This window comes from Eschrichtius robustus, chromosome 15 (genome assembly GCF_028021215.1).
Source record: "Eschrichtius robustus isolate mEscRob2 chromosome 15, mEscRob2.pri, whole genome shotgun sequence".
Taxonomy (NCBI): Eukaryota; Metazoa; Chordata; class Mammalia; order Artiodactyla; family Eschrichtiidae; genus Eschrichtius; species Eschrichtius robustus.
This window is the reverse complement of record NC_090838.1, coordinates 24,523,196-24,540,972: the sequence shown is the minus strand read 5'-3', so window position 1 is coordinate 24,540,972 and position 17,777 is coordinate 24,523,196. Positions and strand designations below refer to the sequence as shown.

General features: G+C 38.3%; 1 protein-coding gene across 14 annotated transcripts in view; it reads right to left on the bottom strand.

Moving 5' to 3' along the window:
* Positions 1-17,777, bottom strand: part of LCLAT1 (lysocardiolipin acyltransferase 1) — a 191,412-nt gene that overhangs the window by 123,228 nt on the left and 50,407 nt on the right. For 13 of the 14 annotated variants that reach the window (XR_011076653.1, XM_068564815.1, XM_068564814.1 and 10 more), the window contains exon 2: positions 7,391-7,559. The exons of the other annotated variant lie outside the window; for it this stretch is intronic. Coding sequence is in view for 12 of the 13 variants with exons in the window: in XM_068564814.1 (XP_068420915.1) it covers positions 7,391-7,559 (169 nt within the window). In the remaining variant the exon portion in view is untranslated. The remainder of the gene's footprint in view (positions 1-7,390; positions 7,560-17,777) is intronic. 14 annotated transcript variants of the gene reach the window in all.

The following is a 17,777-nucleotide window of genomic DNA, read 5'->3' as shown; positions in this document are numbered from 1 at the left end:
GGCGGAAACACGATAAAATCAAATCCCATACATGCCGGGTGGGCAACCCACAAACTGGAAAATAATTATACCACAGAAGTTCTCTCACAGGAGTGAAAATTCTGAGCCCCACATCAGGCTTCCCAGCCTGTGGGTCTCGCAACAGGAGAAGGAGCCCCCAGAGAATCCAGCTTTGAAGGCCAGCAGGGTTTGAAAGGAGGGATTCCACAGGGTTGGGGGAAACAGAAATTCCACTCTTGGAGGGCTCACACAAGGTCTCGTGTGCACCAGGACCCAGGGAAAAAAGCAGTGACCTCATAAGAGCCTGGGCCAGACCTACCTGCTGGTATTGGAGGGTCTCCTGCAAAGGAGGGGAGACACTGTGACTCACCGGGGGTACCAAAACACTGGTGGTGATAGTTCTGGGGAGTACTCATTGACGTGAGCCCTCCTGGAGGCTGCCATTTTCTGACCAAGGCCTGGCCCTACCCAACAGCCTGTAGGCTCCAGTGATGGGACGCCTTAAACCAAACAAACAACAGGGGGAGGACACAGCCCCACCCATCAGGAGACAGGCTACTTAAAGTCTTCCTGAGCACACAGCTGCCAGATAAACACACCCCCTGACACAGACCTGCCCACCAGAAGGACAAGACACAGCTCCACCCACCAGTGTGCAGGAACCAGTCAATCCCACCCAGAAACCTGCATAAGGCTCTCAGACAGCATCATCCACCAGGGGGCAGACAGCAGAAGCAAGAAAACTACATCCCTGCAGCCTGCAGAATGAAAACTGCAATCACAGAAAGTTAGACAAAGTGGGATGAGAGAGGAATATGTCCCAGATGAAGGAACAAGATAAAATCCCAGAAGAAAAACAAAATGAAGTGGAGATAGGCAACCTACCTGAAAAGAATTCAGAGTAATGATAGTAAAGATGATCCAAGATCTCAGAAAAAGAATGGAGGCACAGATCTAGACGATGCAAGAAATATTTAACAAAGACCTAGGAGAAATAAAGAATAAACAAACAGAGATGAAAAATAACTGAAATAAAAAATACACTACAAGGAATCCATAGCAGGATAAGTGAGGCAGAATAACAGATAAATGAGCTGGAAGACAGATTGGTGGAAATGACTGCCGTGGAACAGAATAAAGAAAAAGGAATAAAAAGAAATGAGGACAGATGAGGACAGTCTAAAAGTCCTCTGGGACAATACTAAATGCACCAACATTCGCATTATAGGGATCCCAGAAGGAGAAGAGAGAGAGAAAGAGCCTGAGAAAATATTTGAATAGATAATAGCTGAAAACTTCCCTAACATGGGAAAGGAAACAGTCACCCAAGTCCAGGAAGCACAAAGATAAGCCCAAGGAGGAACACATAGTAATCAAACTGACAAAAATTAAAGACATAAAATATAAAAAGCAACAAGAGAAAAGCAACAAATAACATACAAGGGAACTCCTGTAAGGTTATCAGCTGATTTTTCAGCAGAAACTCTTCAGGTCACAAGGGAGTGACATGATATACAATATTTTAAGTGATGAAAGGGAAGACCCTACAACCAAGAATACTCTACCCAACAAGGCTCTCAATCAGATTCAACAGAGAAATCAAAAGCTTTACAGACAAACAAAAGCTAAGAGAATTCAGCAACACCAGACCCACCTTCGCAACAAATGCTAAAGGAACCTCTAGCTGGAAAAGAAAAAGCTACAACTAGAAACAAGAAGATTACGAATGGAAAACCTCACCGGTAAAGGCAAACATGAAGTAAAGGTAGGAAGTCATCCACACACAAATATGATATCAAACCCAGCAGTCATGAGAAGATGACAGTACAAATACAGGTTATTGAAAATGCATTTGAAATTGAAAGACTAGCAAATTAAAACAATCCTTTTTATATATAAAGTGCTATTCAAAACCTCGTGGTAAACACAAACCAAAAATCTACAATAGGTACGCACACAAAAAAGAAAAAGGAATCCAAACACAACACTAAAATTAGTCATAAAATCCTAAAAGAGAACCAAAGAGGAAGGGATGAAAAAAGACCTACAAAAACAAATAACAAAATTGCAGTAAGAACACACATATTGATAATTACCTTAAACTTAAATGGATTAAATACCTCAACCAAAAGACTGTCAAAAATTAAATACAAAGAAAAAATATTAAAAGCAACAAGGGAAAAGCAACAAATAACATACATGGGAATCCCCATAAGGTTATCAGGTGATTTTTCAGCAGAAACTATGCAGGCCAGAAGGGAGTGGCAGGATATGTTTAAAGTGATGAAAGGGAAAAACCTACAACCAAGACTACTCTACCCAGCAAGGATCGCATTCAGATTCAACAGAGAAATCAAAAGCTTTACAGACAAGCAAAAGCTAAGAGAATTAATAAGCACCACCAAACCAGCTTTACAACAAATGCTAAAGGAACATCTCTAGGCAAGAAACACAAGAGAAGAAAAAGACCTACAAAGACAAACCCAAAACAATAAAGAAAATGGTAATAGGAACATATAGATAACTACCTTAAATGTAAATGGATTAAATGCTCCAACCAAAAGACAAAGGCTGAATGGATACAAAAACAAGACCCATATATTTGCTGTCTATAAGAGACCCACTTCAGATCTAGGGACACATACAGACTGAAAGTGAGGGGATAGAAAATGTATTCCATAACAATGGAAATCAGAAGAAAGCTGGAGTAGCAATACTCATATCAGACAAAAAGACTTTAAAATAAAGACTGTTACAAGAGACAAAGAAGGATACTACATAATGATGAAGGGATCAATCCGAGAAGATATAACAATTACAAGTATATATGCACCCAACATAGAAGCACCTCAATATATAAGGCAAAGGCTAACAGTCATAAAAGGAGACATCGACAGTAACACAATAATAGTGGGGGACTCTAACACCCCACTTTTATCAATGAACAGATCATCCAGACAGAAAATCAGTAAGGAAACACAGGACTTAAATGACACACTAGAGGAGATGGACGTAAGTGATATTTATCGAACATTCCTTCCAAAAGCAGCAGAATACACATTCTTCTCAATTGCACATGGAACATTCTCCAGGACTGATCACATGCTGGGCCACAAAGTGAGCCTTGGTAAATTTAAAAGAACTGAAATCATATAAAGCATCTTCTCCGACCACAACGCTATGATATTAGAAATTAACTACAAGAAAAAAACTTTAAAAAGCACAAACATGTGGTGGCTAAACGATATGCTACTAAACAACCAATGGATCTCACTGAAGATATCAAAGAGGAAATCAAAAAATACCTAGAGACAAATGAAAATGAAAGCATTATGATCCAAAACCTGTGGGACACAGCAAAAGCAGTTCTAAGAGGGAAGTTTATAGCAATACAGTCTTACCCCAGGAAACAAGAAAAATCCAAAATAAACACCCTAACCTTACACCTAAAGCAACTAGAGAAAGAAGAGCAAACAAAACCCCAAGTTGGAAGAAGGAAAGAAATCATAAAGATCAGAGCAGAAATGAATGAAATAGAGATGAAGAAAATGATAAAAAAGATCAATGAAACTAAAAGCTGGTTCATTAAAAAGATAAACAAAATTGATACACCTTTAGCCAGTCTCATCAAGAGAACAAGAGAGGGCTCAAACCAGTAAGATTAGAAATGAAAAAGAAGAAGTTACGAAAGACACCACAGAAATACAAAATTTCATAAGAGACTACTACAAACAACTGTATGCCAATAAAATGGGCAACCTTGGAAGAAATGAACAAACTCTCAGAAAGGTACAATCTCTCAAGACTGAGCCAGGAAGAATTAGAAACTGTGAACTGACCAGGAAGAATCAGAAACTATGAACTGACCAGGAAGAATCAGAAACTATGAACTGACCAGTCACAAGTACTGAAATTGAAACTGTGATTAAAAAACTCGAACAAACAAAAGTCCAGGACTAGATGGCTTCATAGGAAAATTCTATCAAACATTTAGAAAAGAGTTAACACCTATCCTTCTTGAACTATTCCCCAAAAATGCAGAGGAACAAACACTCCCAAACTCATTCTATGAGGCCACCATCACCCTGACACCAAAACCAAAGATACCACAAAAAAAGAAAATTATAGGCCAACAACACTGATGAACACAGATTCGAAAATGTGCAACAAAACACTAGCAAACCAAATCCAACAATACATTAAGAGGATCATACACCACGATCAAGTGGGACTTATCCCAGGGGATGCAAGTATTTTTCAATATCTGCAAATCCATCAGTGTAATACACCATATCAACAAATTGAAGAATAAAACCATATGATCATCTCAATAGATGAAGAAAAAGCTCTTGACAAAATTCAACACCATTAATGATAAAAACTCTCCAGGAAGTCAGTATAGAAGGAACTAACCTCAACACAATAAAGGCCACATATGACAAACGTACAGCTAACATCATACTCTACGGTGAAAAGCTGAAAGCATTTCCTCTAAGATCAGGAAGAACACAACAATGTCCATTCTCGCCACTTTTATTCAACATAGTTTTGGAAGTCCTAGCCACGGCAATCAGAGAAAAAAAAGAAATAAAAGCAGTCCAAGTTGGAAAAGAAGTAGTAAAACCGTCACTGTTTGTAGACGACATGATACTATACATAGAAAATCCTAAAGATGCTACCAGAAAACTACTAGACCTCATCAATGAATTCAGTAAAGTTGCAGGATACAAAATTAATGCACAGAAATCTGTTACACTTCTATAAACTAACAATGAAAGATCAGAAAGAGAAGTTGAAGAAACAATCCCATTTACTGTCACATCAAGAAGAATAAAATACCTAGGAATAAACCTACCTAAGGAGACAAAAGACCTGTACTCTGAAAACCGTAAGACACTGATGAAAGAAATCAAAGACACAAACAGATGGAAGGATATACCATGTTCTTGGGTTGGATGAGTCAATAGTGTCAAAATGACTATACTACTCAAGGCAATCTACAGATTCAATGCAATCCCTATCAAATTATCAATGGCATTTTCCACAGAACTAGAACAAAATTTTTTTTTAATTTGTATGGAGACACAAAAGACCCCAAATAGCCAAAGCAATCCTGAGAAAGAAAAACAGAAATGGAGGAACCAGGCTCCCTGACTTCATATTATACTACAAAGCTACAGTCATCAAAACAGTATGGTACTGGCACAAAAACAGAAATATAGATCAATGGAACAGGATGGAAAGCCCAGAAATAAACCCACACATCCATGGTCAACTAATCTACGACAAAGGAGGAAAGACTGTACAATGAAGAAAAGTCAGTCTCTTCAATAAATGGTGCTGGGAAAACTGTACAGCTACCTGTAAAAGAATGATACTAGAACATTCTCAAACACCAGACACAAAAATAAACTCAAAATGAATGAAAGACCTAAAAAGACCCGATACTATAAAACTCTTAGAGAAAAACATAGGAAGGACACTCTTTGACATAAAACACAGCAAGATCTTTTTCAATCCATCTGCTAGAGTAATGAAAATAAAAACAAAAATAAACTAATGGGACCTATTTAAACTCAAAAGCTTTTTCACAGCAGAGGAAACCATAAACAAAACAAAAAGACACCCCACAGAATGGGAGAAAATATTTGCAAACAATGCAACTGACAAGGGATTAATCTCCAAAATTTACAAACAGCTCGTGCAGCTCAATATCAATAAAACAAACAACCCAATCAAAAAATGGGCAGACGACCTAAATAAATATTTCTCCAAAGACATACAGATGGCCAAGAGGTACATGAAAAGATGCTCAACATTGCTAATTATTAGAGAAATGCAAATCAAAACTACAGTGAGATATCACGTCACACCGATCACAATGGCCATCATCAAAAAGTCTACAAACAATAAATGATGGAGAGGGTGTGGAGAAAATGGAAGCCTCCTACAACTGTTGGTGGGAATGTGAATTAGTAGAGCCACTATGGAAAACAGTATGGAGGGTCCTTAAAAAACTAAAAATAGAACTACCATATGATCCAGCAATCCCACTCCTGGGCATATATCTGGAGAAAACTATGGTTCAAAAGCATACATGCACCCCAATGTTCATTGCAGCACTGTTTATGATAGGCAAGACATGGAAGCAACCTAATGTCCATCAACCGATGAATGGATAAAGCTGTGGTACGTATATACAATGGAATATTACTCTGCCATTAAAAAGAATGAAATAATGCCATTTGCAACAACATGGATAGACCTGGAGATTATCATACTAAGTGAAGTAAGTCAGACAGAGAAAGACAAATATCATATGATATTACTTGTATGCGGAATCTTAAAAAAAAAAAAAAGATAGAAATGCACTTATCCAGAAACACACTCACAAGCTTATGGTTACCAAAGGGGAAGGGGCGGGGGGGGAGAGGACAAATTGGGAGTTTGGGATTGACATATACACACGTTATATTTAAAATAGATAACCAACAAGGACCTACTGTATAGCAAAGGGAACTCTGCTCAATGTTCTGTAATAACCTAAATGGGAAAAGAATTTGAAAAAGAATAGATACATGTATATTAAATAAATAAATAAATAAATAAGACCCAAAAAAAAAAAAAAAAAGAAGCAAGAGAAATACAAAATATAATAAAACAGGGCGTCCCTGGTGGCGCAGTGGTTAAGAATCCACCTGAAAAAAAAAAAAAAAAAAGAATCCACCTGCCAAGGCAGGGGACACGGGTTTGAGGTCTGATCAGGGAAGATCCCAGATGCCGTGGAGCGACTAAGCCCATGCGCCACAGCTACTGAGCCTGCATTCTAGAGCCCATGAGCCACAACTACTGAAGCCCACGCACCTAGAGCCCATACTCCGCAACAAGAGAAGCCACTGCAATGAGAAGCCCACACACCACAACGAAGAGTAGCCCCCGCTCGCCGCAACCAGAGAAAACCCGCACGCAGCAACGAAGACCCAATGCAGCCAAAAATAAAATAAATAAAATATAAATAAATATAAATAAATAAATAAATAAAATAAACGGAAATGCAATATAAAATTAACAATGTAAAAATTCTTCAGTCTGCATCTTTAGATTTTTTGCATTTTACTAAAGTATACCCCAGTGAAGAAAAATAAAATTCATTAGGAATATGGAAGAAACTCAATTTTGGAATATAGCCCTTAAATACATATTTTATTTCAAGAACATGAATTACTTCATTTCTCTTTTTCATTTAAAGGGGGAAATACAAAAACTAATGTGCTTCTTATGTAACACGAATATGTTTCTTCTAATATTTGACTAAATCTGACTCTAACAAAATACAAATCAATAGGCTAGGCCACTTTGGTATGGTCTCTTTCTCTGCTGTTTAACTTACCACAGGTAGCGTGAGCCAGGCTGCCACAAGGCGGTTGTTGATCCAGCGATACCAAGATGGGTTTATAAACATCAAAGGTAAAAAGGGACCCAGCATGAAAATGCTTCCAAAAAAGCTTCCCCAAAACAGAGTGAGTATAAAGTATATCCCTCTCCATGACACCATGATTCTGAAAGACACAAAAAAAAATCGATATATTTTGTTACTGTAACTGCCCAAATTCAATTTCAGAATGATACATGTAATAATCTTTAATTATAGGGCTACAGAATGGGCCCTGATAAAGAATATGAGCTTGACTGCCCTCTTACATGACCTACAGGTCTAACAAGTCAGAACATTAGAAATGGATACTCTCCCCCAAAAGAGATATATTTATCAGTGGAACAGAATACAGAGCCCAGAAATAAACCCACACACCTATGGTCAATTAATCTTCGACAGGAAATCCCTGATGGTCCAGTGGTTAGGACTCTGCGCTTCCACTGCAGGGGGCACAGATTGGATCCCTGGCTGGGGAACTAAGATTCTGCATGCCAGGTGGTGCAGCCAAAAAAAAAAAATCTTTGACAATGCAAGCAAGAATATACAATGGAGAAAAGACGATCTCTTCAGCAAGTGGTGCTGGGAAAGCTGAACAGCCACATGTTAATCAATGAAGTTAGAACATACCCTCACACCATACACTAATATAAACTCAAAATGGCTTAAATATAGGACATGACACCATAAAACTCCTAGAAGAGAACACAGGCAAAACATTCCCTGACTTAGCAATGTTTCCTTAGGTCAGTCTCCCAAGGCAACAGAAGTTAAAAGCAAAAATAAACAAATGAGAACTAATCAAACCTATAAGCTTTTACATTGCAAAGGAAACCACAAACAAAACGAAAAGACAACCTACGAATGGGAGAAAATATCTGCCAACAATTTGACTGACAAGGCCTTAACTACCAAAATATACAAACAGCTCATACAATTCAATAACAAAAAAGCAACCCAATCAAAAAATGGGCAGAAAACCTAAATAAATATTTCTCCAAAGAAGACATACAGATGCTCAATAGGCACATGAAAAGATGCTCAACATCGCTAATTATTAGAGAAATACAAATCAAAACTACAATGAGGTACCTCACACTGGTCAGAATGGCCACTGAAAAGTTTACAAATAACAAATGCTGGAGAGGGTGTGGAGAAAAGAGACCCATCCTACACTGTTGGTGGGAATGTAAATTGGTGCAGCCACCATGGAAAACAGTATGGAGGTTCCTTCAAAAACTAAAAATAGAGCTACCATATGATCCAGCAATCCCACTCCTGGGCATTTATCCAGAGAAAACCAAAATCCGAAAAGATATGTGCACCTCAGTGTTCACAGTAGTACTATTTACAATAGTCAAGACACGGAAGCAACCTAAATGTCCACTGACAGATGAATAGACAAAGAAGATGAGTTATATATACAAAATGGAGTACTACTCAGCCATAAAAAGTAATGAAATAATGCCATTTACAGCAACATGGATGGACCTAGAGATTATCATACTAAGTGAAGTAAATCAGAAAGAGAAAGACAAATACCATATGCTATCACTTATACATGGAATCTAAAATATGACACAAATGAACTTATTTATGAAACAGAAACAGACTCAGTCATAGAAAACAAACTTATGGTTACCAAAGGGGAAAGGGGGTGGGGGAGGGAAGCGGTAGTAGTTTTGGATTAGCAGTACAACAACAAGGTAAACAACAATGTCCTGCTGTATAGCACAGGGAATTAAATTCAATATTCTGTAATAAACCATAATGGAAAAGAATATGAAAAAGAATACATATATATATGTATAACTGAATCACTCTGCTGTATAGCAGAAACTAACACATTATAAATCAACTTTTCTCTTTTTTTTTAAATTGAAATAAAGAAAAAAAAGAGATACTCTCAACTGACCTCCCCCAAAAAAGAAAAAAGCTGTTTAAAAAGCCTTGCTTTTTGTTCTGCTTATTAGTATTAACATAAAACTGTATATTTTCTTTTCCAAGACGTTATCCAACACAAAATTTTAAAATATTCCAGAGTTGTTTTTTTTTTTAATCTCTTCCTATAAAAAGTAGATTTAATGGACTAAGAACTGCGGAACAGCTTCCTAAGGGTGACTGTGCCTAAAAGTGATGGCAATTTTACAGAGTGCACTAAAAAAGAATTTTTTAAATCTAGAAATATTAATTCTTTACATTAGAACCTAAAAGTAATATCTTCGGGCAATTGGTTTTTATGAGCTGAAAGGTTAAGTAGAAGTCAGACTCCTCACTCACTTTCTTAAATTATTTGCCAATGGATTACTTTTGAGGGTCCTCATAACCAGATGAACAAAATATTGATGTTTTAAAAATAAACTGTTGGAAGCACAGTCTAAAATGAATAATCAAACATTTGATTTTACAACCTAAACTCTATGAGAGCAAAAACATGGTTTGCTTCAGGATAATAAAACCGTTGGAAACATTAAAACCATGAAAACAATAATGGCCTTAAAATTTATATATTAAAAAAGGTATTTCAGGGCTTCCCTGGTGGCACAGTGGTTAGGAGTCCACCTGCCAACGCGGGGGACACAGGTTCAAGCCCTGGTCCAGGAAGATCCCACATGCCACGAAGCAACTAAGCCCATGCACCACTACTACTGAGCCTGCGTGCCACAACTACTGAAGCCCGTGCACCTAGAGCCCGTGCTCCGCAACAAGAGAAGCCACCGCAATGAGAAGCCCGCGCACCGCAACAAAGAGGAGCCCCCGCTTGCCGCAACTAGAGAAAGCCCGCACGCAGCAATGAAGACCCAGCGCAGCCAAAAATAAAATAAATTTAAAAAAAAAAAAGGTATTTCAGCAATTAAGACCTCTGAATATTTTTTTTAATATTTGCTTTATTTTGTTTATTCATTTATTTATTTGGTTGCGCCGGGTCTTAGTTGCAGTCGGTGGGCTCCTTAGTTGTGGCATGCAAACTCTTAGTTGCGGCATGAATGTGGGATCTAGTTCCCTGACCAGGGAACGAACCCGGGCCCCCTGCATTGGGAGTGCGGAGTCTTTAAGACCTCTCTCTGAATATTTGAAAAGACTCACAACAGGAAAAAGAAATAAAATTTCAAATGTCATGGTGCTTTAAAAAATGTCAGTCAGACAAACAAAACAGGTCAAGTCTCTTACGCCGAATCAAGTTTTTCTGCATATTTGGTATATTTTTAAATCTCTACCAATACGTGACAGTGTTATATACAAAATCCTTCAAAGTACAAATAGAACAAATATCTGCTAAGAACTGGCTTTCTGCTAAACTCTAGATCTGAACTTCTAAGAAGCGGGTTGAGGGAGTGAGGGTGGAGAAAAAGAACACTGGAAAACAGTAGCCAAACAATTTGCTCACACAGCGCCCAGGATGGTCTGTAGTTCTACACACCCTTGGCTTTGCTTTCTCTGAGGCTCAGCTCCTCCTCTTTGCATTAAAAGACACTATAGGCCACTTCTCTCCAGTCTAAAATAATAATTAAAAAAGAGCTGCTAAATTTAGTATTCTCAACCCCTATTTCCTTTCAAAACCCCTGCCCCCAAAATATCCCTGCAATGCTACTACTCGATTTGAAAACCCCTCTGTAACTACCTTTTTTTTTAATCTACTGTTTGTTTCTGCCATTAGCTAGCTCTCTGTTTAGATACTCACCCCTCAACTCCCTGAAGGGCTATACTTCACATTACATCTATATACAACAACTACCTCCCCATCAAAGGCTCTGACATGCTTCTTCCTCACTTACTAAACTACTTCTCATTTGATGTCATTAAAAGGAAAAAAATTATAGTTAAAGGAGCTTAGGTATCATCTAACAGAATCTTTTCAATTTACAGTGATGAAACTAAGGACCAGAAGAGTTAAGAGATGTGTCACATGAATATACTGGGATTACTCAAACCAAGTCTAATCTAAAATTACTTTTCCATCCTACTCCTGTTTCTTCCCTAACCTCTCAATCATGTGTACAGTGATTCAATAAACATGCAAAGAGATTCCTACTGTGTGTCAGGCCCTGTGCCAGTCATTTGGGGATACAACAGTGAACATGACAGACATACCAAGCTCTTACAAATCTAACAGTCTCTCCAGCTCCTCCTTACTAACTCTGCATTTAATCTAGCCCTATTCTCTCTCTTCTTCCAAGTCTCGAGGATTTGATAGAAAACTTGGTTAAGAATTACGCTAGCTACACGCTTATTTAGAATAAATAAAATTAAAAACAAAACCAAAAACTGGCTAAACCAAGTGCTGGTAAGGATGCAGAGCAACCAGAACTCACACACGTTGCTGGTGGGAATGCAAAATGGTATGGCCACTTTGGAAAACAGCTTTACAGTTTCTTAAAATATTAAATGTACATTTACGATATAACCCAGCAATCCCACTACTGAATATCCAGGACAAATTGAAAACTTACATTAACACACAAACCTGCACACAATTGTTTTCAGCAGGATTATTCATAATTGCAAAAAACTAGGAACAACCCAAATGTCAGTCACAGGTGAGGGGATAAACACACTCTAATACATCCATAGAAAAGAATACTACTCAGCAGTGAAAAAACATATGACTGATACATGCAACATCTGGGGTTAACATCAAATGCATTATGCTGAGTGAAGGAAGCCAGGCTCAAAAGGCATGATTTCTTTTTAACTGTATGTTTTCATTTATATGACATTCTGGAAAAGGCAAAACTATACGGAGGGAACAGATCAGTGGTTGTCCAAAGGTTAGGGGTAGGGGGAGTGTTTGACTGTGAAGGGGTAGCACAAGGGAAGTTTTAGGGGTTGAGGAAACTGTTCTATTTCCCAACTGCAGTGATGGTTACAAGACTATGCATTTGTTGAAGCTCACAAAACGTATATTTACTGATCTTTACTGCATGCAGATTAAGAACTAAATTAAAAAGATTATGCTATGTGAGATAAAATCTGATAGAATATTCATTAAGCTCTTATGATCTGGGGAATTCTACACGTCTGGATTATTTCAACTATAATGACATCTAAACTATGTCAAGCTTTTAGAATACGCCAGGCACTGTTTCATATATTTTAAATGTGTGAACCTGTTTAATACTCACAATAATCCCATGGTGTAGATATTTTCATTACCCCACACTTTATATATAAGGATACTGAGGCACAAAGTGGTTAAGTAATATGCTCAAGATTATACAGCTAGGAAATGGCAGAGCTGGGATTTGAATCCAGGTAATGTGGTGTCAGAGTCCATGCTCAGTCTAAAATTCAACATTATGTTCTTTTTCAAGCTCATACTTCTTTTGTAATTAAACACACACACTTTAAAATAAACAGTATACAAAATCAAGATGTCATAAATCTAAACCAAATTATTAATATCTCATGCAAAAATTATTCTGAATGTTAGAGAAGTTTATAGGAACTTAGTGAGGAAATCTAACGTCTTTCTTACCTTAACACTCCCTAGTACTTAACATATAGCATACAAAAACTTGGGGAGAGCTGAGGATGGGGGTTGCCAGCTTCTGCTGGAAAAAAATCTGGTTAAATAACTGGTAAATGAACCACCTAATCTTTTAAAATCCTTTAAAATAAGGGCCACATCACTGCAAAGGTAATCACAAACACCGTAATTTAATATTTCTGTGCATTCTCTGTATAATACTGATAGCGTTCTCAAAAAATAAAAGCCATTTGGAAAAGAAATAATCATAGTTTTAAAATGGCATATCCATTTTATTGCCGAGTACAGATACATAGAACTAAACTGTAGATCTTCTTGAAAAGCTATGCCTACTTCTGTGTAACCCAGGAACTTTTCCCCTTAAGACCACTGCCCCTTCACAATGAGTTAAGATCTCTTACCCAGTAACTTCCTAGCTCATAATCTGATTCTGATTCTGATGCTTGCCCTTGTCTAACCACATGTGGTTCCAATGACTACAATGCCAAGCAAAGGCAGGAACCAAAACGTAGCCCACCTGGACTTCTTATTCAGTTGCACATATTATTCCTAGAGTATGACAATGTGGGAGGATACTCCCTGACAAGGATTAAGGGACTCTATTAGGGATACTTACAGTTCCTTGCTCAGGAAGGAAAGACGTTTTACTTCATAAAATTTCCTTAGTTTTTTAAATTCACATAACAATTCAAATATCAACTAGCATTGCTCTCATAGTCTAGGAGGGAAGCTAAGTGTGCTAAGAAACGATTGCAATTTGGTGTGATACATACTATAATAGAGGTATGTAACAGGTGTTAAGGATAGATCAAAGCAAGGCAAGATGCGCTCTGCTGAAAGGGATTAAAGAAGGTGTTAGACACTTAGAGGATGAGAAATTGGGGGAGGGGAGAGATGACTACAGACAATAAAACAAAACATGTAGGGCTTCCCTGGTGGCGCAGTGGTTAAGAATCCGCCTGCCAACCCAGGAGACACGGGCTCAAACCCTGGTTCGGGAAGATCCCACATGCCGCAGAGCAACTAAGCCAGTGCGCCACAACTACTGAGCCTGCGCTCTAGAGCCCGTGAGCCACAATTACTGAAGCCCGCGTGCCTAGAGCCCGTGCTCTGCAACAAGAGAAGCCATGACAATGAGAAGCCCGCGCACCACAACGAAGAGTAGCCCCCGCTCGCTGCAACTACAGAAGACCGGCGCACAGCAACGAAGGCCCAGCACAGCCAAAAATAAAAACAAATAAATAAATAAATTTAAAACAAACAAAAAAACATGTAGAGTCACAGAAATTTGAAACAGCATGGCTTAAACAAGGAACTGTAACTCATTACATATTAATGAGGTATAGGGTATACATCGGGGAGCTGCAAGAAATTAAGAAGACCTAGGTCCTAAAGACAAAGTGCACACACCCAGGGCAGGATAGACAAGAATACCACCTTGAGCATGTCACCATGGGTGGGAAAAAACCTAAGGCGTATGACTCATGTTTTAGAATAAATGTCAAAAGTGACATGGTGTAGATAAGCCTGGACTCAATAAAACCAACCTGTATACTGATTAAGAGCAAAGAGCTTCTCCGCCCTCTAAAACAGTGCACGGGACTGTCAGCAAAAATCCAGCATTGACAGATACCGGTATCAAAGAGGTCTGTGAACCAGGAGCACCTGATCCAGTTCCACCTCTCAACAGCCTGATGATCATGACCACACCACTTAACCAGGATGCTCACAGGTGAGGAAGTTAGGAAAAATTCCCTCAAATTTTGAGCACCTAATATTTGCCAGGCACTTTACAAAAGGCTCTCGATATTTACATACTTAACACCTACAGATTCATATTCATGAACAACCCAAAGGTTCATGACATGTAAGTAATCTGTAATTTTGCTGAAACTCAATGTTGAAATTTGAATATTGCAAAACTAGTGTCAAAAAACAAATCATTTAGGTAGTAATAATCTGGCCAACTATCCAGTTGAAAATGTTAAAGATAGTTTTTTTTAAAGGCCCATTGAGTATCCTAACCTCAATGGGCCTTTAGTCTGTTCTACTTACCGCACATGAGCCATAGTGGATTTATAAACTGGAGGTTTTATTATCAAAAGACCTTGCTATAAACCTTGATAATGTCAAATGTGTCCTAAAATAGTCACTTTACCAAACATTCTCCTCCAATTTAAACAAAAGCCTCAAAAATAAGATATTAATTATATCAGTGGTATTTACAGGTGAAGAACTATGGGACTTGGTTCTCTTAATGAAAAGTCCCTAACACTGTTTATACTGAGAGAGGTGCGATAAAGAACCTATTACCAGGGGCATTCCTGGAAAATGCAGTGGAGAATCCAGAACTGGGACCAGTAAGACTTAAAGGCCAAAAAGTAAATACTGAGTAATAAAAGTAATATGAAGAGTTAAGCATATTGTTTCAGTCTTTGTCTTCTCTGGAGAAAGTAAAACAGAGTTTCTGGGCTGGGGGACACACAGCTGAGGGCAGTAACTGCTCTAAGAACAGTGGGATTAAGTAACCATATACCTACTGAATCGCGAATGCTGAGACCCCACAGAGTCTTCCCTCCCTGAGCTCTCAAATGACTGCAACAAGATTTTAGTCCTGGTCCAGTGTACTCCAATAAAACTTTCTGCAATGATGGAAATGTTCAATAGCTGTGCTGTCCAACGTGGCAGCCATTTAACTACATGTGGCCACTGAGCCCTTGAAATTTGGCTAGTTCAACTGGGGAACTGAATTATTAATTTAATGGTATTTAAATTTAAGTAGCCACATGTGGCCATTGTATTGAATATGAATAGCACAGCTCTATGCTGACTTACTGGAGCACACTTCTCTGAGGAGTCTGACCAGACCATGAGGAAAGATGAAAATATAGGAGTACTGGTGGCTCCCGTTTTATTAGCTGTAATAAAAAGTCCAGCTAATCACCCTGCAGTGAAGCCCAAAGTTCATATAACCCTCACCTCTATGCAAGCTTCTTTGTAAGTCCCCTATTTTTTACTGTGAGTAGATTATGAGACATCTGAGGAAAGACTTTAACATGACATTAGATACCAAAACAAACAGAAAAAAGTATACTTGAAAGAAACAAACTATTCAGGGAGAAAAAAAACTATCTTTAACATTTTCAGAAAAACAAGAGATACTGCACCTGGTAGACAAGAATAATATGTACTTGTGGGGAAAAAAACTTTTAATAAAATGAAGAATGGAAACATTCAGAGAATGAGAGCTACTGGTAGTTTAAAACACAGCAAATGTTTAGTAAAAACATTAGCAAAAATGAAACACTCAACAGAAGAGTTAGAAAATAAAGCTGAAGAAATCCCCCCAAAAGTCAAGCAGAAGATAAAGAGATGGAAAGTAGAAAGAATATTAGAGGACCAAGACAGAGGTCTCATAGGCAAATCGTATAAACTTCAAAAAGAAAGTAGTGAGAAACTGGAGGGGAGGAAATCAGCAACAAATAATTCAAAGAAACTCCCCAGAACAGGAGGACATGACACTCCACTTTAACAGAGTCTACTGAAAGCTAGGATAATGGATGAAAACAAATGCTCACCAGGGCACATCGCTGTAACTTTCAGAATAGAGGAAATGATGGACATTCTACAAAACCTCCGGAGGGGATGAAAATGGGTCACATGTAAAGGATCAAAAATTAGACTGGATTTGAACTCAGCAGCAATACCAGAAGCAAGATTAAAACAGAACAATGCCTACAAAATTCTCAAGAAAATTATTCCATCCAGTCACTCTTTCAATCAAGTGTAAGGATAGTAAAAACACTATCTCAAGGTCTCAAAGTTACCTCCCATACAATCTTTTTTCAAGAAGCTATTGGAAAACGGGCTGCTAAAACAAAAGAGTAAACAAGACTGAGGGAGACTTGAAATACAGGAAACAAGAGATCCAACACATGTGAGAACCTCCAAAATGATCATGAAGGGAGATCCCAGGGTGACAGTCATGCATAAAACAGAGAAGGCAGGTGACTGGACTGGACTGGACTGGGGGAGGGTGACTCAAGAGAAAGACTCTTTGAAAGCTGTATCACCAAAATCCTTGCTGCTAAACAAACCATCTTTTTTTGAGCCAAGAACAGAATGCCCAGGTAAAGCTGGCACAGATTCTAATCTGTACTTGGCTTCTTGAACATGTGCTAGTAAAATTCCTGTTCTCTCTTCCAGCCACAGCTGCCAGATCAGCTGATGACACTCATTTTATCTATCCTAAGTACTCTGCTCTGACCTACTCCTGAGAGGTGGAGGGAGGGCATGGTGAATTTAGAAGCATTATTCCTACGGGAGAGTCAACACCTGCAGAGTCCTGACTGTGGTGAGCCCTCCACAGTAGTTTTCCAGGACTTATTTATGCATGAACCTGCCCACTGCCTTCCCCTAAAAAAGGATCTATCTGGTGAATCCTCTGGGAAGCTGAGGTCTGACTATCACCCAGAGACTCTGTACCTGTAGAAGCCTTCATCTATCTGGTGGCAGCAGTGTTTGATGGCAGTGTTTGATAGATTACGCTGACTTCTCAAGTTCTCAATAAATAAATAAATAAATTGTATAGGGATACATAGATAGGTAAAATTTTAAAGTAAAAGAACAATCAACATAAAAGGATACTAGCTGTCGTGGTGGGGCACACAGGAGGCTTCTAAAGTTACTGGTAATATTCTATTTCTTAAGTATGGTGGCTATTTATATGTTCACCAACAATGACTTTTACTCTATCAGCGGCAATTTTTGCCAATCTGCACACACACCGTATATCATACACTCTTCTAATTATATGCTACATTAGCAAAAGCAACAAAAACGGTTTTAGTTATTACC